Genomic DNA, 23,124 nt, shown 5'->3' on the forward strand with positions numbered 1-23,124 from the left:
CATAGACAGCCTCTCTTGACAGATAGACCACTGGATAGCACTCCCACTGTCGATGGCTGGCTCCATTGCGATCATTAAGATAGTTATTCTACCCTGGTTTTTATATTTGTTTTTAAATTTCCCAATTTCACTCAGTCTATTTTTTTAGTACCTTTCGGGGTATGCTGATGCGGCTGGTTTGGTAGGGGGAACAAGCGCGGGTGAGCTTGCACACTCACTCAACCCTTCGAGCAAGGAGGGTTTGGGGTGCCCGACTTTTTTATTTGTATTATTCGGTGGCGCTAGTGCATTCTGCTTATTTTTGGTATCACCCAGATGTGCGATTACAATTCCTGAAGCCGTAATGCAACCAGCCCTGCCCTTACCCCCTCTCTACTATTCTCCCGGTCGGACTCAGGACAGCGGCCCAGAATCATACACTGCAGACCACAAGTTGGGCTTGGAGACGCCTACGGATTTCCCCTTCAACTGAAATTTTAACACTGTGTGCGCTCACTCGTTGTCGGCTGCAAACCATAGGAGGTATGTTGAGAGACTGACAATTACGTTTAGTAACGGACTTGAGAAATGACCTTGATATATCTACATTAGACTGTTTTCTTGTGCATAGAATGCGAATGTCACTAGTTGCTGGCTGCGTCCTGAGACGGAGGAGCCCCCTGAGTTCTTTCCGCTCACTAAAATCATTACTACACCTGACCGCGCACACCTGGTGTCCAGAATGTACCATCTAGCGCAGACAATTCAACCGGTGATGGTTGGTGGGGCGGTGCGGCCTGGGAGGGAGACCTCTCGCATCCTATGACAGACAAGATGCGGGCCTGTTGCTTTGAACAGATTTGTCTGGTGTCCAATAACTATAAACATAAACTTTTACATTTTATCCACTGGCATGGAACTGCCCCGCTATCCTGGCATTCTGGGAGGCGGTATTCGGACATTTAGAACTAAAAGTCGCGACTGAGCTCTCTCATATGCCCTTACTGGCAGTGCTTGGGTACCTACTCCCTTTGAGTCCTGGGATCAGGCGTTTCACCAAACTTTTATTCCTAGCCAGGAGGCAGATTTCCCTGAACTGGGGTGGAGTTGCGCCGCCGAAGGTGAGGTCCTGGTTGAGGGATTTAATATATTGTGACACTACCAGTGACATTTATGCGTCTCTGCTACCCCTTGCTTTCCGCACCAAAAATATCTGGCAACCACTCCGTTCTTATTTGCTTCTCCTTCCTATGCTTACTGACTGAATTCTCATTCATGGTAACATATGTACTGGGTGAGCCAGCCGGTAATACGGATCAGATTTATAAAATTTTAAATATTGTATCATCCTTTATTGTTGTTTTGTTGTTGATGTCTACATAACTACTGCCATTATATATGACACTGTCTGTCAACGATTGATCAACATGCTTTGCATTGTATGTGAAGTGATTTTGTTTTAAAAATTCTTTTATAAAATTTCAATAAAAACAAGTAAAAAATAAATAAATGTTCCACTCCAGTGCCACAGATAAAATGGTGTGGTCTTGTGAGAAAGTGATATTCTGTTGCAGTACTCTTCCCCCCCAACCCCCACCACCCACACTTTTTGCCTGATACGCTTTTCCTTGGTGTGCCCTGGTTACCCAAGGCCTGTGTTCCTTCCCTAAAAACTGTACTAAAGCCTAAAACCAATTGGCATATCTGGCCACATGTCAGCCCCTGGTAAATGGTACCCTAGGTAACCAGGGCATTGTGACCAGAGAAGACCCCTAAGGGCTGCAGCACTTATTGTGCCACCCTTGGGGGCCCTGTACCCTGACACACAGACACTGCCTTTGCAGGCTGAGTGTCCTGGTGCAGAACTAAACAAAGAGTCGACATGGCACACATCCCTGTGTCCCATGCCCACAAACCCACTTCCCTTGCATACATCAGCCACCCCTCTAGCTGGGTGCCCTATGCCAGTGGTGTGGGCCCAGGAGCATGAGCCCTGGACTCCTACAGTACCCAGGGCCATTCCTGGACACTGTAAGTGCAGTGATGCCATTAAGAGTATATGGTGCTGGGAGGTTGTCATTACGAACTCCACAGCACCATAATGGCTACACTGAAGGCTGACAAGTTTGATATCAAACTTCTCAGCACATTAAACCCACACTGATTCCAGTGTGGGATTTAATGTACAATGCACTACAGAGGGCATCTTATAGATGCCCCCTGAAACCTAAACCTACAATCCACGTCTTGTCTGAGAGGCTGCCTAGGCTGCCACACAGCAGACATGTTGCTGGACCCCTGGGTGGAGAGCTCCTGCTCTCCTGAGCCTGCAACAATGCACATGCTGGGACGAGGTGCCAGGTCTCCTCCCGCAGGATGGGCAGCGGAAGCTTCAAAGGCATTCCGCCTTTGTGAGCTTCTCCAGACCACTTGCTGTACTAAGCAACTGGCCCCTACCAGTTCTGACGCCCACTCTGGCGGGAAGACTGGCGGGAAATCCTACGTCAGAAAGGGGGTGTGCCTGCCTGTGCCAACTCCACTCCTCAGGTGGGAGAGGCGAGGTGAAGCACGACCCCGGGCCCCTGCCATCTTGAAGATGGAGAGCCCTGCCCAATCACAGCTAGGCTCCTTACAGGAGAGGAGCAGGCTGGGGCGTGTACCCACCCCAGGACAGGGACCCATTGGTCCCTGCCCGTGCCCTACCTGTAACGCCCCTAAATTCAGTATTTAGAGTACCCCCCCTGAACCTTTTTCCACAGATCCCGTTATGAAACAAGAAAGAAGATCAAGGAACACGAATACCTGCTGTGCAGCTGCTAAAAAGAGGAAGACACCAACTGATTTGGCCCCAGCCCTACCGGCCTGTCGAACCTCGAACCTGCTCCTGTTAAACCCCGGCATCTCCAGTGGTCAGCTACCTCAAAAACCCCAGAGGACCTGACTGCCTTGTGACTGACTACCTGGGTCTCCCACTAGCAGTGGCACTGCTCAAAGCAAGTAACAAATCCTGGCATCAGCCCGGAACCGCGAACCCTGCACACTCTGCATCCGCCAAGCCTGACCTGTGCCGTAGTGAATCAAGACCCTGAGGACGTCCCCCCGGCGATTCTGACATGGAATCCAGGGCCCAAGGACCCTCCTTGATGACCCCGACGACGCCTGCAGCCTCGGGACAAAGGACCCCTCCGACCGCGGCCAAAATACACCCCTACACCCGGCGCCCCACGGCCCCCTGTGCCCAACACCTGGCTGCCTACCTATCCTCCAAGATCCCAACTTACCCCTCGAAGGGTTGGTCGCTCCAGAAGATCCACCGTCCCGAGCCTGCAGCCTTTGTTCCCTTTTCAAGATCTCCATTGAATAACATTGAGCGCCCGACGGCTCAAAAGCACCCTGCACCCAGCCGCCCGAGTGTGCCTGGCAGTGCAACCTGTACCCTATTCTACTTCCCCCTTTGCCCTGAGCAAGTGACCAGGAGCCCAGCTCCCACAGCCCCCTGGCCTGCTAGCCAGCAGCCACCAACCGAAGGCCCCCCGCATCTCATTGGATAACATTGGGCCTAACTACCCCTGCACCCGGCTGCCCCGGTGCCGCTGACGGTGTACCAACTGTACCTACCTCACCCTGGGGGACCCCTGAGTCTATGCCCAGAACCTTAACTTCACCAGTCGAGTACTCAGCTGAAAACCGATGACTCACTTTCCTGCCATTGGATAACATTGACTGGTTTGACTCGAAAAATCAAGTGTGAAGTTTTGAAATGTTAGAATATTCATCTGAAATCAGCCGAATAACGAATTTCGAATTACTCACCTGTGATCAGGAGAGAAGCCAGTACTGTACCTTGTACCCCAGTACTGAACCGCAAAAGTAATCGCAACCGTGTTTGCTAGTAATCTAAATTTCTTCCATAGGAAACCATTGACTGTGAAATTTCTTCTGTCTACTTTTGAAAATTACAAATATTCCTTAAAAATCGTACCAACTACTAGAACATAATTATTTACCTGTCTTAGGTAGAGACCCCAGTGCTGAACCTAGGAGTCCAGTACTGGATTAGAAAAGTAGCGAGAACCTACTTTACCTGTGCTTTGAAGTTCCTTCCATTGGATAACATTGCTAGTTTTTCACTGAAAAGTTTCTAAGTGTCAACTTTTAAAATACCTTTATATTCCTTAAAAATCATTGCAATAACTAAAATGTTTTTACTAAACTGTATTCAGCTTAGACCCCAGGATATGAATCTAGGATCCAGTCCTGAAGTTACAAAGTAATCTATTAAGTAATCAGCTGCATTTGGTAGAAAAACCCATTGACCTCAATGTTAAATTGTGTTTAGAGCTGTGTTGCCTACTGCAACCATTGTACCTATTGTGTTTACAAAGTTTATTGCCTCTTTGCAAAGTACTTACATGAGAGTACTTGTATCGAGAAAAGTATATTTTGATACCAGTTGGTTCTAAAAATAAAACAACTATATATTTGGATATAAAAACTATTAGCCTAGAATGCTGTTCTTGAGTGTGTGAAACCTTTTGTTGACTGAGTGGGTGCAACAATTGCTTTACACTGTCCTCTGGTACTGCCTTACTGCTTGACCAAGCTACAACTTTAAAGAGTAAGGTCAGACCTGACTTTAACCTCTGTTATACCTCTGGGGAGGGTGGCCTCTATACACACTGTATCTTACTTTGGTCCAGTACATATAGAGCCACTTTCTCACAGGTCTCCAATGCAGATTCACAAAACACAATACTCTACCACCACTGTGATAAATATTAAACTCATGAAAGGGACTGTAATCCACTGTTTGATCAGTAAGAGCATTCTTCATGCGCCCTCCAGGTCTAATACAGGTCCAGGACCTCACTTAAGTCACAGGACAGTGTTAAGCCTCTGTGAACACGCCAAATTAGTGAAAATCGGTATACCAGAAGGTTGCTTTTGGGAATTCAGGGCACTGGAAAATGACTGTAGATCATGCAGCGGACAGTCTCGTCCAAACGGCTGTTTCTTTCCTGGTGACATTCACCCCCCACATAGCTGACTGAATAAGAAAAACTACTCTGCTAGCACTGGGGTGTGCACAAGGTGGCCCACATGTTGTATGTTGGTTAAGCCTACTATAAAACGTTTGTTTTATTAATTATTTTTGCTCTGGTTTATGGTTTCTTTTTTAGCTGAGCAGTTTTACATTTTACACACTATTTCACATTTTTTTTCTTTCACTAATTTCTGGTAGTCACCATGCGAACATGAACTTAAGTCCTGGGTTTACATGTAGACTCGGGATCTATTTGCCTGTATCAAAGAAACCAACAACTCTTCCTTCTCCTGACAATCTGTCTTACCCATGTTTGCTTTCTACCCTATGTTTGTTTTGACTGGATCCGTTCATTACAAATATTTTCTTCCTCTTTTGTAATCCTTTTTATTTTTCTCTATTGTTCTACCGCAGAGAACTCTAGCCTCTAGCCTCTACATATTTACATCAAGGGATTACTGAGCAGAAATCTGGCTTTGTCTGCTGTCGCCCTACTCGGGCCTCTTCTCTGTTAACCTTTCCTTGTATGCACAAGACCTTCTAATTTACACCTTGAAGTAGGTGTCTCTGGATGTAGAGCATAAGTGCAATATTGTACCCTCCACATCCGCCGCCTCGACAACCTGGCCGCTTTTCGCAAAGCAATGAAATCTCACCTCTTCCCACCTCTATAAGCATCTTCTCTCCCCCTTCCCCCAGTAGGTTGTGCTATGGTTCTTAGCGCCGGGACGCCCCGTTGCTGGGGCAGCTGTCGCGCTCAACAAACCTATAACATAACACATAACAGCATAACATCTCTTTTTGTCTCATCCACATGCAGGTTGCGGAAGACGAAGTCAGTGATAACAGCGCTGAGTGTGTGGTCTGCCTCTCCGATGTCCGTGATACGTTAATCTTACCATGCCGCCACCTCTGCCTCTGCAACACCTGTGCGGACACACTACGATATCAAGCCAACAACTGCCCCATATGCAGACTCCGTGAGTTCCAGTCACTGTTCCAGCCTGCATTACCCTCACGCCGCTTGTTCCCTATCACTTCAGAGTCGGCACACACTGCAATAGCACTGGCTTCCAGTGGCCAAAGGGCGTGCAGATGCTGATGGAGGCTTGTGGAGCCTTTTCAGATCCTTCTATCTGCAGAAGATGCAGTTGTACAGCTTTCTGCATATAATGATAGTTGTCTAGTATGGATTTCTTCATAATTTTATTTAAGACATGATATTACAGTCGTGTTTGAAAAGACTTATAAAACTACCATATCAAATAAAAAAAATTGAAAAACTTTCCCAAAATCTTTTAAAGTAAAACTTCCTATCTTGAGAAAAAACGCACATAAAAGATGGAAGCACTCTTAATGGTATGCCGCCCCTCCACGTCCACCAGCCCTTCGGTAACCACAGTGCTCTTTAAAGTTTTATAAAAGGCAACATCGATATTTCCATTATAGGGGAAGGTGACTGACTTGGTCATGAATAATGGAGATGTGTGTGCTTCAGAACTACAGTCCCAAAAAAAACAATTGCCTCTCCATTATAGGATGTTCGTCATTATCCAGACCACAGGGGTGTAGAAAACAATACCCATTCAATGGAGGGAAACCATCTAACCAAGCAAATTCTCTTGTGTGAGCCTGCTTTACATGACAATCTGTACTGGCATGAGCATCTATTCTTTGGAGAGCGCATGGATTTATCTCAGCGTAGTGTCACAGTATTCGGATGTTGGCTGATACAGTCCCAGCTGTTTTTCATTTAGTGGCATGAGCTCTGCTTCTTCCAGAAGTGGATATTTAGCATTTAGACTACATATATATGCTACTGTAGGCAACAATTCACTTGATCCACGTGCTAAAATATATTACTTTTATATCTTTATGCCTTAATTGATATGCCTCGACTTCAAAGATCTCAATTAGATTTTAATCACAGTTAATTTTCCTTAAACTTGCACTGCCATTTCACCCTGTTTTTCCATTTTTTTGGCGAAAACACAGAGTGCACAAACATGTTTTGTAAAAGCACAGGCTCTAAAATATAGACTGCCTTTTCTTTACACAAATCACATTCTGCAAAAATGTCGACCTTTAAATAATTTCTAAATTCAGCCAAACTCTTAACCCCTAATTCAGGATCTGAATTAATTTAATGTTAAGACTCCAGTCCCATCACATTTGGGGTAACTGCCTAATAGTGGAATTAGGTGGAGAGACCTCTCATCAGTCCTCTACCATTCTGTTTGATTCGAAAAAGATGTCAAACACCCATTCATGGAGCAGATGGGGCATTCACTGGGTGCCTGAAAAGAAGGAACAGTGTCAATACATGGGCTGGCAAATGCCTGGGCGGATTTCAGATTAGAATTCCCTCGCTCCCGGATGATCAATAAACCTAAAACGAATTATTCGAATAGCACCTCGAATTCTGCATCGGAATGTCTGAGACCGATGTTTTGATAGAAACCCTAAAAGCCCTACTGTTGCTCAGTAATTATTTGCCAATACAGGTACACAATAAAGGCAACTATACTGATGTTTTTCGGAAACTTGCTACAATTTGGACAGCCATTCAAACTGCTTAAAACAATATGAGCCTGCACCACAATATCAAATTCATGAGCCTAGTTGCCCAAACGCCAACTCTGTATTTCTTACCATAGCAAGAAAGAGATGGGAAATTCTTGCTGCACAGGGTTGAGACAAGGAAAGAACAACTTTAGGCCATTATCTGACTTTGCAGCACCATCTTTGCTTACAGTTTGCGATTTACCAAGTTGCAAGACATATAGCTCAATATAATGTATGTGCGTGGGATGAGTTATAGTCCACAATCTCCTCGGTTTCATGAATACTCGAACAACGCAGTGAGGATGGTCCAGGATGCCAGAACTTTGCTAATACCACCATTTGGACACTTGTTGAGGAGGCACAGGCATCCACCAGACAAATTGGCTCTGGGTGAGTGTTTAAAAGGTATTGAAGCCCATGCATGTCTGGCTTTTGGGCATGAGGGTATAAGCATGTTTAACATTTGACTCTTATTCGGCCTCCCAAGTTTAGTAAACAAGTGGATGTTACCTTAGATAATAAAAAAATAACTGCTACAACCAAATCTTGTGTATTTTATCCTTGGAAATACAGCAAGGGTGGAGTTATACACAGACTTGGCATTCAACCTGCAGGACAAAGGCAATTCTTTAAGGCCCTGAATTACCACTATCAGTAAAGCCACGCCAAACCATGGCAATGGGTGCTATCCTTACACTGAGGATGTTGAAGAAGCACATTCTCAAAAGATGCTGTAGCGATAGCTCTGAAAAGGTACCACTGTAAACCAGAAGTGGTTTGCATTTGTACCCCAACCTGATCCTCACCCTCTACCTCTCCTATTAAAGCAGATCAAAGGTAAGCTAAGGTAGTTAAACAAATAACGTCATACAGATTACTGGATAAAGTGATTTTAGATTAATGCATCCAATTCCCCCCAATTTGTCATTAAGAAACAAAAAGACCAAACAGGAGCTCATATGACTACTACTGAAGAGGTACAAGTAATCGCACAAAAGAGTTCTAGAAAAGGCACAAGAGACGGCAAGGCCAAGAACATATTCCTGAATCCCCAAGAAGGACTGAACATGATCTTTTCTCAACCTAAGGCCTGCCAGCTCAGGCAAATTTTACTGCTTCAGGATGATCATTCTGCTTAAGCAGTAATGTAATGTAATGTAATGTAACGCATACTTTTATAGCGCGAACTGTCACCCAGAGGGTATCCTGGCGCTTTGACTCTACTACCCTCACACAGAGCACCAGTTACGCTGCCCTAGGAAAGAGATAAGACTTCAGCCCTTTTTTGAAGGAAGAAAATTCCTTCAAGCTCCTCAAAGAGTAGCAAAGAGTTCCAGAGCTTAGCAGCAGTAAAACCAAAGGAGCGGCCGCCCATCCTAGACCTTTGGATTCTAGGAACTACCACCAAGTGTGCTGAGGAGGACCGTAAAGGTCTGGCTGCTGAGTACCATGAAAAAAGCTCTTGCAACAAGACAGGCCCCTGTCCGTGAAGAACCTTGAAGACTATACAAGCAGCCTTAAAACAGATGCGTTGATGGACAGGCAACCAGTGAAGGTCCTTGAGCGCCAAAGAGGAAGAAGCTGAGAGCATCCGAGAAAGGGCCAGCTTGGCTGCCATATTCTGTATACGCTGCAGTTTACTGATCAGGGTGCAAGGAGCGCCCAGAAGCAGAGCGTTACAATTATCAAGTCTGCTAAGTATGATGCTGCGCACTACTTCAGGTCTGGCCTGTGCAGGTAACATAGGAAGGATCTTGTGCAGTGTTCGAAGCAGCATCATACATGTAGCAGTTGTCTTATTTACAAAGGTATCCAGCTGTAGATTTGGGCCAAACATGACGCCCAGGTTGCGAGCAGCATCCGCTGCTGCAACCGTGCCCGAGGTAGAAGCAGGCCAAAAATCCACAGGCAGAGGGCGAGGGGTTCTATCCAATGACCAGTGCAGCACCCCCGTTTTAGATCCATTAAACTGCAGAGAATTTTGGTGCAACCAGTCCGCAGTGGCTGTCATGCAGCGATGGAAAGTCTCCATAGAGACAGCTTCTCTACCTACAAAGGAGAATATAAGCTGCGTATCGTCGGTATAGTTGATGGATCAGCCTGATCAGAGGACAGAGGTACAAATTAAATAAAATGGGGCTGATTGCCGATCCCTGAGGCACACCTTGCCCCACCTCTCTGGTGCCAGATCTGAACGACGGCAAAGCCACCACCTGATGCCTGTTATGAAGATAGGAGACTAGCCAGTCCCGGGCCAAACCGGCTACCCCGATCTCTTCCAATCTGCTAATTAGACTGGCGTGGTTGACCGTATCGAACACGGCCGACATGTCGAGCAGCACTAAAAAAGCTGCCCGGCCAATGTCGACCCACGAACGAAGGTCATCCAGGACAACCACCAGCGCGGATTCCGTGTCATGAGCTGGCCGGAAGCCAAACTGAGCCACGTCCAAGCAGACATTAGTCTCCAAAAAGCTGGACAAAGATCTAGTGACCGATTTCTCCAAGATCTTAATAGGGAAGGGGAGCAGCGAGATTGGCCTGTAATTCGCAGGGCAGGTGGGGTCCAGCGTGGCCTTCTTCAATAACGGGGAGACCATCGCTAGTTTCCAACTATCAGGGACCGTGGCAGTGCTAAGAGACTGACAGCAGATGGAATAGAGAGGGGGAAAAACTTCCTCATGGAACAACATCCAGAACTTATGAGGCAGCGGGTCCAGCGGAGAGCCCAAGACACACCGTTGGACAAGATGCAGAAGTCCTCATAAGAAGGAAGGGTGAAACTAGCCAGCAACGGGTGCACAGTAGCTTCCCTGGAATCACCAGAAGTGGGCAGAGAAACTAAATCTGAGAAGGACTGGGAACTGGGAGTGCAGGGAACAGAGAGACCACTCAGAATGGTGGTAATCTTGTCCTCAAAGGCGGACGCCAAGGAGTCGCACAAAGTCTGGGAGGCCGGGATGCTATTGGTCTGTGATTTGTTAGCTGCCAGGGCCAGCATGTCCTCAAGATACTTGGCTTTGACACACTTAATCTGTGCTTTATAGCCCAGAAGTGAATGTTTGTAGAGAACTCTGTCTGGCTCTAAGTAATGCTTCCTCCAAGTTCTTTCAGCCTGTCTGCAGCGCAGTTTCAGCTGGAGGAGGTCGTTAGAATACCAGGGAGTGGTATGCTTAGGCCTATCCTTCGCTTTCCGCAGGGGAGCTATTTTATCCAGAGAGTCTATGATCTGTTGACAAAGGCTCGAGTAGCTAGCCTCCACTCCTCCCTCCAAGGTGAAGCCACCGGGTAATAAAGTTGGTAATGTAGAGCCTTTCAAGAGTCTAGACCACTGCCTGCTAAGTTTGATATTACCTGACCTGTTATCTCTAAGAGAGTCAGCTGGGAGATGTAAAGAAAAATGGATGAGGGCATGGTCGGTCCAGCATTGAGTGATGATATCCCTGATCTTAACCTGAGTGTCTTTTTCAAAGAAGACCAGATCCAGGATATGACCCTTCATGTGGGTTTGGGAGAGCACCAGCTGCTGAAGGTGGATATTACTACAGGCCTGGCATAAATCTCTGTAGGCTGTGTCTGAAGGCCCATTTAGCCAGAGATTGAAGTCTCCCAAGACTATGAGCCTGGCATGTGTATTGGAGAGGTCGTAAATAAGATCTACCAGATCATGTGAGGCTGTCAAGGCACTGCCAGGTGGTCTATAGCACAGCAGACCAGAGTACAGAACTCCCCTCTGACCTTTTAGAGAAACCCATCAGTTCGAAACCTTGGACGTCTTTAACCTCAAGCTGTGACATGGCAAGTGTTTCCCTGAAGATGAACCCCACACCTCCTCTGCCACCCACTCGAGGGTTATGCCTGATCTTATAGCCTGGAGGGCAGGCCAGTCCGAGCTCTACCCCACTATCAGCTCTTGTCCAGGTCTCCGTAAGAAATAACACATCCAGATCCTGAGATTCGATTAAAAGTGCAATTTCCGCATGATGTTTACATAAGGACCAGACATTGAGCAGGACGCAGGATAACAGCCTAGAACCACTGATGGTTCCTACAGACTGGTTGCCTACGCTGAAAAGCTGGCCTACCTGAATGAGCTCTTCCCTGGAGTAGACTTGTCGAGTAGAGGCAGAAGAGGCTGCGTGGCTGGCGCTGGTCGCGACCTGTGCGCGAACAGGCGCAAACGGGCTTGCCTCTGGCGCGCCATCGCCGCATGTGCGGGAGTCCTACGAGGCAACCTCTGGACCCGCGACCAAGATGGCGCCTGCAAATCGGCACCTTCCTGGTTCCCACACCCAAGATGTGTCTATGTGACCAAAATTGATTGGAAAGATTTACACGTCCACATCCCAATACAGAGGGGATTCGAAATATAACTGTTTCAGTATTTTGCTTGTTATGGGTATTTGGTAAAATGCTTGCCAATGGATACTGCCAGGCTAAGGGGGGAAGACATACATGTTTATGCTGCTCTAGGTAAATGACTGACGGAGGGGGAATCTTTGACTAAGTGGCACATAGAGATCACCAAGACAACAGAACAAAACAAATATTTCTTTGCTTGTGTTTTACGGGGAATGGGAAGAAGTCCCATCTAACTCTTAATTCTTCATTCTGGCCAACTATCCGTAATCATCTGGCAGAGGCCTGCCCCAGAAAAAAGTCAGGATCGTGTCCTTCCAAATAAAATGTGTTCATCACCAGACAGTAGATATTTGGGCAGTGAAGGAAATTATGGCATTTTGGGAAATTATGGCTTGCTTTTTCACATTTGAGACACAACAATGGTGGTGAAGTCTGTTCTTTTCATGAAAATGAGAACTGTTTTACAGTGATGGACATTCCCAGATCAAGAGCACTAGGTGGTCATTATGAAGAATACAACCATGGCTGAATAATAAGCATATAAGGATGGTCTGACTGCACAGGTCAGGTAGACAACTTTGAATTAGCACTAAACTTTTTTCAGATGCACATGAACAACAAAGTAGTAAGTATATAGACCCAATTGCATACTGAAATGGAGGAGCAAAGTTTCCACTGCAGTCCAAAAAAGCTCAAGGCTGTGCGTCATTGCAAACAGATCATACTGGGTGTGTAGCACATACCAGAAGTAGAAATCAAGATGACAGACTGAAGCACCATGCTCAAGAATCGGTTGAGTCGGAACAAGATCAGGGCACAGCATAAGGGATATTTCAGGATTACTCCATGTATAGCTCGTCAGGCAAGTGAAATTGCAAACCGATTGCATCCACAAAAGAGGCCCAGGACTTTTGCATATACTGGATAAGCTTTTCCTTGAATACTGCTAATACCGCAAATTACCATGAATTTTAATTGAGCCCACAAGGACCTGACAACCATAATGTTCTAAATTGGTAGAAATGTATATTCCAGCAATCACGAACATGCTATTGCATCACAGGTACCTGACGAGACAGATGGGACTGAAATTAATCAATTGAACAGCTTGACTCCTGGGGTATTTCTTTTACGTACTCTGACGTGCGTTTGTTAATTGGCTCAAAACATCTAAAAGTGGAATATTCCGGGAATATAAGATTAGTTAAACATAGATGGGACTGTGTACTCTTTCTGGTTTTATTAATAGGTAGATATACGTTTATAGGCCGATTCATAAAGGCATGTAAGAGTAGGAAAAAGACGACGCCTCCTAGAACTTCTTCTCTGCTCATGAATACTTTTATTAATCACCCCACAGACTTTAATCTTCTATCACTCTCGGAATCAGAGGAATGATATATGTATGTACTAATAGAATCAAGGTGAAAAATTTGCAAGATGGAGCCAAGAAATTAGGAAAGACTAATCAGTTATTTTTTTTAACCTTTTTTAATGCTGGTACCAAGCCATTACCTTAACCCAAACATGGCTGCTAAGGTGGATATTGCAGTTTATGCAACTCTGTTATGAGCTAGTTGGAAACCAAGTACTAGAAAGACTAAGCTACAATCCAGTCAATCAATGGTGCAAGTTTTGCATTTTGAGAAATCTACCGAAACTGCATGTGCAAAGCAGCAATCTGGAATATAATCCGGACATTTACAAGAGATTGCTTTATCAATATTAGTAGGCGAAGGGTTGGGTGATGGTTAACTGCACATAGAATGTATTTGATGTGTTATACCACTCTGATGACAAATGATAGTAAAAGTTAATCTGTGCCAAGTAAGTGAATCAATAACCAATTCATGCTGTATAAAAGTCAATTAAAACACCTGTAGAAATAGTTCAAGGGGTTGAATAGCTTCAGATTCATGTAACCCACCCATGGACACAGAAGGAAATGGGTACAAGAACATAATCTTATTTTCAAGCAAATGTATGACGCATTATAGAGTATCAATCAGCATCACTGGGGCCTCTCATTGGCGACGCATGCAAGGTAGCATTTATGATTTTAAAACGTTGAAAAAAGCTGCAGAACTTTTCCAAACAACCGATTAGCTTAGCCTAGACAACATTAATAGTTCTTAAAATGACACAATAATACTGTTACAAATTGTGTTTCATTATGGAACTTAATTTGCTTTTTATTGCTGTTTAATTTTGTCAACCTGAAGCCACATTTGGTACTCCACTGACTCGTAATTCCAGTGACCCTGAATATAATTAAGTAAAAACTAATACATCTTGCAATAGTGATGGGCCATTGCATATACACTCACGATGGTCTCCATTACTAACCACCGTCTTTGCACAGCTGAAGAATTGAAATCTATGAATTTAAACATTTTTCAAAGCAACTGAAGTCCTGGTTTGAAAGTCCTTAAAGGGTCAAAGATTTGCCAATTCAACCCTACGAATAGAATATGTGTTGAACATATGCTTCAAACATATTTTCCCCATAGAGAGAAGACCTGGGAGTTTGCAGAAAGAGTGCTTTAAAGATCCATCACACATTACAAATATGTAACAAATTGTCTTTGGTGCAACCAAACTTCAGACCACCATTACTTTGGCATAAATAATGATACTGTACTTTATGTGACATATCTTTTGAGGGATAGGATAAACTAGAATATGTGGTAACGAGAAGGTCATATGTTGGTCCTAAGGGAGGAGGTTTAATTTTAATTAAAACGGTTTATAAAATCCATTGGCAAAGCCATCAGATCCTGGTGATTTGTTGGGATGGAGTTCACGTTTAGCCCTGGTAACTTCATATGATGAGAAGTTCTAAACCCTTTTTACTAACCTTATTCAGTATGGGTAGATTTGCAACAGCAAAACAACCTCGGCCTTGTTCTAGTCAAGCCAACTAGTTCTTCCATATAAAGATTTATATAGAGTGCAGGAAATGCTTTAAGTTTTCCTAATTTTTATTGAAAATAATGCCATTTGCGCCTAGAAGCGAGGGGATATGTAATAAAGGTGTCTGTAGTAGTTGTAGACATTTGCCCAGAAGGGAGTTAAATTTATGTGCTGCTTAAGACAAATAAATACTTTTTTTGGATTTCTCTGTTGCCAGACCATTAAGGATTCTAAGACTCTAAGGGCACATATATTAAGCAAAAAATGTTTCTAAAAATGCTACAAACCATATTTTGCGATTTACCGAATCGCAAAATGGGTTTGCAATTCGCTATTAGGAAGGGGCGCGTTTAAGTCGTCCTTTCCTAATACCGAATCGCATCGGCATGTAGGAATGTTTTGTGACCAAAATGCGGTTGCAAAATATTTGCATTTTACCTCCTACTTTAAGTAGGTGGTAACCCATTCGCAAATGGGAAGGGGTCCTGAATTTTTGAAAAAACATTTTTTAAGAGCAGGGTCCCACGGACCACTGCCTGCTCTTAAAATATGAAAAGGACATTTTTTTTTTTTAAAGCAGCACGTTTTCCTTTAAGGAAAAAGGGCTGCTTTAAAAAAAATTAAAAGATTGCTTTATTTGAAAGCAATCACGGACATAATGGTCTGCTGACCCCAGCAGGCCACCATCCCTGTGATTTTTGTGATTCCTAGGGGGTTGCAAATTGTGACCTACCTCATTATTATTCATGAGGTAGGTCAGTTATGATCCCCTAGGAATCACAGAAAGTGTTCAGAACACTTTCATGCATGCTGTATTGCGATTTCCTAATTGCAAATCGAAAGGATTCGCAATTAGGAAATTGCAAAACGGGGCCTTCATACATCTGGCCCTATATTCTTTTTTCTAGGGCTTTGAATTCAGTTTCTGGAGAGTCTCTATAGAATTTGTATTTGCCATGGCAGTGTTGGTTTGCCCTTTCTGCTATGCAGCGTCCCTGAAATACTGCCTTAAAGGCAACCCAGAGTGTATTCTAGGGTACCAGGCATGTATTGTTCTCCTGGAATTATCGGTAGATGGTGTCTTTAACTTGTTTTCAAAATCTTGGCCCCAGAATCAGCGCTCCAGTAGAGGCCGGTTGAAAATCACCCCACGAGGAGCTATGCGCGAGTGATCTCTTCTTCATTGGGTGCTGTCTAATCGACGGCGGCCTCATTTTCATTCTCCTGGTAGACTGCAGGCCTCACTACAGCTGATGTTAGCAGACCTGTCAGCCTTCAGAAATATTCACTTAGTGGCGTGGTAAGGGGCAAGCCTTGTGCCTGCTGAGACTAGTGCCAAAGTCCTAGTGTGTTTTCACACCCCATAATAGACTTTTGCTTTTAAAAGCCTCCAAAATCAAAACAGCGAGCTAGAAATTCACTCTTTGCAATGCTTTCCTCCTCCGTTTTCCTGCCACTATGTGATATCGGCATCTCACTGGGTGACTGTGTGAAGTGAGTCAATATTGTGTGACACAAGGTGGCACTGTGTGAGTTGGCAGGTCTGCACTAGTTTGCATCCTGCCTTCTCTATGGAACACATTTTGACAGCTCCCCCTGCCCTGAGTTTCTGAATCTTACACAGTGTGCTCCTGCTGTACCAGAGTGGCACCTTCAGTAGCAAGGCATGGCTGAAAGAGACCCATTTTGGAGAAGCCATGAAGCTTATGAGTTGAGCTCATTGGGTGGGCACCATACTCGTCTGCCCGCAGACCCTGCACCCTCCTTTCAGGAGAATTTTAAGGGCAACTTATCAAAAATCATATTTTGTTTTTTGTTAAATTCATATTTAAACTGTATCTTTAGAATATTGAGTTATGAAATCAAGACATAATTTTAGCTCTGTTAGTCTTATCCATTGTAACTAGATCAAAGACATATGCACCAATGGGGATTTTCCGCCCATCTAATTTGGGGGAGCAGCAGTTGACATCACCAATTTTAGAGAATACATCGGCCAGATAAATGTGGGAGCCAGGGTGCAGTCATGCTTTACCCTGGTCATAGTTATTGTAAACCAGGTTCTGTAGGAAGAACTAGTGTAAGGCACAGAAGCACAAAGGAAGATGTTAACCTCAGCCACCAGAGGAAAAAGCAGCTGAGCTCTAGATTAGATGGCAAGGCAACATATCTACAGAAAATGAAGCTGCTGAATATTGGATAGGGTTAAGGTTGGTGCACTGACATGAGAATCTTTTTAAGGTCCCATTGAATGAAAGAGCTGTCCAAAAATACCAATGCATGCCACAACATGGAGCTGAGCACAGGAACTCTGGAATCCAGCAGATGTGCACAGAAAGCAGGGCCACACACATTATTATGATCCAATTTTGTTTGCTTATTTATTCTGCACTAATGGTCAATGCCCAGGCCTGTAGGTCTATACATCGTAGATGTCTGTAGAAAGGAAAGGTGGATATGAGCAGACAGAAAGAAAGCATACCATACCTGCACTTACTAGTAAATCTAATCTCCCTTACTTCGTCGTACCCTACTCTGTGTCCTCTGCTCTTTTGTTGTAGACTTACATCCTCATTGCAGTTTGATCCCCTACTTCTTAATCGTTCTTGCAGGTTGGATGCTAATTTCTACCATTTCTGTAACAGAGGTCAGTGGGTGTTCGAGGAGGCATAATGGGTGGGGGTGGGCTTGACTGGAATGGCCTTTATAGGAGAAGAAATATAGTCAAGGCTAGGGAAGCAGGCAGTGTCAGCATCAATAGGTGGGCCACGAAGGTGTTTATATTTTGTTTAATTAGAAGAAATACCCAAAGAGCCTCCATCCTTTGGGAGGGTATCAGGAAATCAGTTGATATTTTAGGCCTAACGTGCCTCTATCCTTCGGTGGGTAGTCAGGAAAACAGTTGATATTGTAATAAGAGTAGCTGAGGGGTGAGTGTAAACATTGTACACCACCATAACATTTAAACTAAATAATTTTACAAATCTATTACTACAAAAGATGATTATGCATATAAAAATGACTCTGGTCCTTTACTGCATTTCTCACATTCCCCATAGTGCATTTGAAAAACATTGAGGCAATACCGTATTATTTCCCCCCTTGCATTTTCTCTTTTTATTTTTATTTTCTTTCACCCACTCATTACATTTCTTTCACCCTAGAATTCTCCCCCTCTGTTTTCCCCTTCCTACCAATTTCATGTTATTCTTCCATATATAGTTCTTCCATCACCCTTCTTCTCATCCTCCTCTCCCTGCTTTCTTTCTTCCCTGTATTTTTCATGCCCCAGAGTAATCCTTTTACTCTTTCTTGGTCTCTTTACAGCATTCCGAGCCTTGCTCCAGATTCGGGCAATGAGGAAGAAGACTGATCCGCTGTCTCCAACAAGTTTTAATCCACTTATTACCTCTCAGACGTCTGACTCTGAAGAACACTCAGTGAGTATGGTTCGTTTGTGTAGAAGGACCACGCTGTAATCATGTGTGTCTCTGGGAACCCCTTGGACAGTAGCATGCCTTTGATGTATTGACCAGGTTAAGGGACACCAAATCTCTTCTTATACATCATGTATGTGAAGGGGCCACTATAAATGTGATTTGTGAATTTGGGAAACGATTAATCTTCATTGGATACTTCAAGGTAGCCAGTTACTAAATGTTTCTTTCTAATGGCTACTGTTTGACACATATTCTTCAGCTATCTGCACTGCCAAGGTGTCAAACTAAATATTGTTTGAAGCATGTCTGGCTGTAGATACACATGCTCTGCATACTCCTGCAAATTTAGTGCTGGGCGCAGATGATTTCAAGTAGTTTTTCCTTCTAATCCAGTTTTCGTGTCACATGGTCTCAATGACTTCTCCTCTGTTCGTGGACGTGCACGGGCACTGACTCCTTTGTTAGATTGTTTTTCTTCACCATTAGGTTCCAACAAGAAACAACGTTGCACCTGGTCTCGACAAGTACGTCATTCCCCGTCGTTACTCTGAGTTTGTTGCATTCCATCCCAATGCCAAAAGACTCCTCAGTGCACTTCTTCCTTCTTACAGCACTTATTTCGCTCCTTGAACCACTTGTTAAGCAAGCACGCCATTGTGTGTTCCAGTCTAACTTCAGAAAATAAAGGCACTAGCTAGGTGATGGAACGGCTACTGTCCTGAAGATGCCCACAGTGGCATTCTAAATACCCTTGGGCCAATCTCCGCACCGTCTACAATCTTTGCCTCTCGCCGGAGCATGACGAGAGCCGGGAAAACTCCCGTTCAGTGTTCCTCAGCAAGAAAACTCTGCGCCCGTAGCAAGATATATGGTGAGCCCACAGCAGAATTTCAAAATCCTCCTTGGAAACGCTGGGCATCTTCAGTGATGCTGACCCTTTCAGCACCGAAGAAGAGAAATCGAAGGCGTCACCTCCCCTCTTAACACACCAGCCCAGTCCGGAGATCAGAGATTTCAACATCTCAGAGCCAGAGGAGGAAGAACTTCGGAAAGAAGAGGCACCTGAGTTTGCTTCATTTACCCCGGGCGTCCCTCTTTTGAAGACCACACCTCATGCGAGTACTGTTGATCCTCAAGCCAATATCAAAGCCCAGAAATGGGCGCATATCAGAGCTGAGCACTGCCTCGCTGTGCGATGGGCATCAACCCTGTGCCTAAGCCTCCGCCACCTTTTGGTGTGCCAATACCTCTGATTGCTGGCCGACACAACTGCAAGACCTCAGAGCTGAGGAAAGAACCTTCCAGGGGCTTCGGCCCTCATCCAGCCTCGAGCCAGAGGTTGCTCATAAGTGCGGAACCATCGAAGCTGACCACACTTTTTTTTTTTTATAAATATTTATATTGAACTTTTACATCATACAGCTTGTACGGGTAAGTAATGCATTTCCAATATAGTACAAATAGAATGTTGATTACTATACAGTAATACATATAGCACTCCACTATTGAGGCCGAAAACACAAACCGCGTTGAAGCAGCCATCGCCAATTTCGGTTCCGAAGCCCCCCGCTTATAACATTGAGTAAAGCTAAATCTGGAGATTGCAGCAAGAGCTGGATGAAAGCAGAGGATGATCATCTTCATTATCCACCAACCTAGTTGGTGGCATGCTTCATCATCGGGCCCACCCAGTAACACCTAGCGTGTCCCGGGTGTGCTTCGGCGCCTGATTACAGCGGAGCAGGTATATTGCTGAGTGTGCAGTGTGAGGTGTAAGGTATAGTGATGTTAAAACGGCTTGGCGGGGGTCCCAGTACCCGAGGGTAAATTAAACTTTAATAACTGGGTCTCCGTCAGTGGTTAAAAATAAGGCTTTTTGGATGTAGGAGGAGAGTTACGACCTCTCACATCCAGTGGTGGGTCGACATGTTTCAGCCAGTGCCTTATGAGTATGTTGGCTTTCTTCAGGACCAAGATAAAAAGGTGTAGGTGTGAATTAAAAGTAATGGGTGTGTAATCCATACTATGTGTATACACGCCCTAAAGTGTTTATCTATGTGTGAGAGTGGGATTCCCTTCTCAAAAACACCTGTACATGTAACATATAGGGGACAGAGACAAAACATACAAGGAAAAAAGAGTCACTAGAGTGTATAGTGTCATACATATCAAGTTGCCGGCACTATAGCGGTAGGGGTGCTGACTATAGAGGGCTACAGTGTAATGGTACTGGTGGTACCATTATGGTGAGGTTCGCACTAGTAATGCGGGCGTGGCTAAAACACGGGTATCACATAAAAGGTGCATAAATGTGATGAGGCGCAAGAGGACCTTCTTACGCTAGTTTTAGCTGTATATGACTTCAAGGTAGAGAAGTGGCAAGGGGATGACCCTGTGGGAGGAAAGGTGGGCCACTTAGATTAGGAAACCTGTAAGGAAGGAAAAGATAGCGCTTACCAGTGGTTGTAGGTGTAGTATCTCATACTCACAGCTTTTCTGGGCAGTGCCTGCCTGGGACCTGTTATGCCTCCTTCGCATACCGGTGGTTTGTGTCCGGTTTTGCAGCCTGTTATATACTGTAGAAAATTGGCTGATCGTGTCCACCTGAGTAAAGGGAGCAAGGGTAGACAGACTTGAAACCGAGTGTTTCGCCGAGTCTTTGGAGCTGGTAAAGCGCCTGGGTGCTGCGGTGCCGCTATTCCGTTCAAATGCGCATGAGCATTGATTACGGAGCGTTCTGCGCATGCGCGACCATGTAGTATTACGCTACGCGCATGTGCGGGGCTTCCTGGCATTTCTAATGAGCAAGCAACGCTGGAAACACTGCGTGTGTGCTGGGCGCTCGTTATTGACAGCTATGTGTAAATAAAGGAAGGGGATACATAGACACACCTCGGTAAAAATAAAAGTAAGAATATAGAAGTGAAGTGCCTTGACTATTCAGTGCCCAGAGGAATATTATAAGGGGGGTAATGGCACTGCAAGTGGAATCAAGGGGGATCCATGACCCCTATTACTCAGAACTATGGGGCTCTAATTACATATATGTCACAAAGGGGCTAATTTTTGATGGTTTCAGTATTTGTCACATTCCAACCCAGGCCCATGAAGGGTGTGTGGGTGGCGGTTAGTTACAGTGAAGGTGATAGTTCACTGGTTCGTGGGTTCAGAGGCATGTCACAGGTTAGGCACAGTGATGATGATAAATCACTGGTAGGTGGGTACATGGACATGTTAGGGAATTCCAGGGAATGGCATCGTTCAGCCCCTGCGTCGCCGTTGAAAGACGATAGATCCAACGCTGTTCTTTGCTTAGCAGCATGTTGTCGGTTTCACTGGCGCTCTCTTGGATTTGTTCGATGATAGTCCAGGTTAGGTCATTGGGTGTGTGACAGTGGGTAATGAAGTGGCTAGTGAGTCTACTGATGTTCTTCTTACATCTGATTGTGCTTCTGTGCTCTGTTATTCTGGTCTTTATTTTGCGAATTGTCATTCCGACGTATCGGAGTCCGCATGTACAAGTTAGTAGGTATATGACGTTGCGGGAGTTGCAATTGGTGTGGCTTCGTTGGGTCCAGATCTTGTTGGGCTCCAAGTCCAGGGTTTTGGTGTGTGTGGTCAGGTGGCATACACTGCAGTCATTACACGGGTAATGTCCTGTGACCTTCGGTAAGCCCCATACATTTAGGATGGTGTTCTCGGTTTGTCTGGTATGTGGTCTTGGTCGGGTACTGACCAGTTGGTGTTTTAGGTTGTGGCACCGTTTGTATGCAAATCTCGGGGTGTTCCATTTCCTCTGTCCAGAGTTGCTGATCTTCCAGTGTTTTTTTTTATCACCTTGGCTACTTCATTGGACGCTGTGTTGAAGGTGGTGACACATGTGATGGGTTGTTCCTGGTTATCCTTTGTGATGTTTTCGAGTAAGGCATCACGGTTCTGGTTCCTTGCTCTTTTCTGCGTTTTGTTGATGATGGCCTTAGGGTAGCCACGGTGTTCCAATTTCTTGGCCAGTTCCGTTGATTGTTTTTTATAGTCGGCAATGTTGGTGCAGTTTCTGCGTATGCTGGCTGAATTGGAGGTTCTCCCTGAGGGGGCGGGGGTGGAATCTCGTGAAGTGGAGCAGGGAGTTCCTGGCAGTGGGCTTGTAGTAAGTTGTCGTGACCAGGGTGCCGTCCTTGACTGTGATGTCCAGGTCTAGGAAGGGTAGCTGGTGGTTGCTCGCTGTGCTGGTCAATTTGAGGTATGGGTCCCTGCTATTGAGCCAGACCATGAACCTGTCTAGGTCAGCCTTGGTCCCTTGCCAGAGTACTAGGATGTCCTCTATATAGCGGCGCCAGTTTAGAATATGGTTACTGAAGGGGTTGGTGTCCGCTGCTATGTTTGTGCGTTCAAAGTGGTGGACATACAGTCCCGCCACGCTTGGGGCAAAAACGCTGCCCATGGATGTGCCATTCGTCTGCAGGTAGAAGGAGCCGTCGTATTCGAAATAATTTTCTTTCAAAGCCAGAGTTGCACAGGCCATAACAAATTCCCTAGGGGTGTGGTAAGGCCAGGGAGATTCCATCAGGATGTTGTGGAGTACTGCCAGAGTGGCATCTTGTGGGAGGCTGGTGTACAAGCTCTCCACATCCAAACCTACTAGGAGTTGAGTGTCGTTGTTAAACTCAGTGTTGTTTATGACTTGTAGGAGATGTTTGGTGTCCTTGATGTAGGTTGGAGTCTTTTGCACCAGGGGGTTCAGGAAGAAGTCAAAGTAGCGTGATAGGGGTTCTAGCAAGGAGTTTATACCTGACACGATGGGTCTGCCGGGAGGTGGGGTTA

At 45.1% G+C, this 23,124-nt stretch overlaps 1 protein-coding gene across 4 annotated transcripts in view; it reads left to right on the top strand.

Moving 5' to 3' along the window:
- Positions 1-23,124, top strand: part of RNF157 (ring finger protein 157) — a 548,807-nt gene that overhangs the window by 243,342 nt on the left and 282,341 nt on the right. For all 4 annotated transcript variants that reach the window (XM_086930701.1, XM_086930704.1, XM_086930702.1 and 1 more), the window contains exons 10-11: positions 5,844-6,003; positions 18,191-18,303. In XM_086930701.1, coding sequence (XP_086786827.1) covers positions 5,844-6,003; positions 18,191-18,303 — 273 coding nt within the window. The remainder of the gene's footprint in view (positions 1-5,843; positions 6,004-18,190; positions 18,304-23,124) is intronic.

This window comes from Lissotriton vulgaris, chromosome 7 (assembly GCF_964263255.1).
Source record: "Lissotriton vulgaris chromosome 7, aLisVul1.2, whole genome shotgun sequence".
Lineage (NCBI taxonomy): Eukaryota > Metazoa > Chordata > Amphibia > Caudata > Salamandridae > Lissotriton > Lissotriton vulgaris.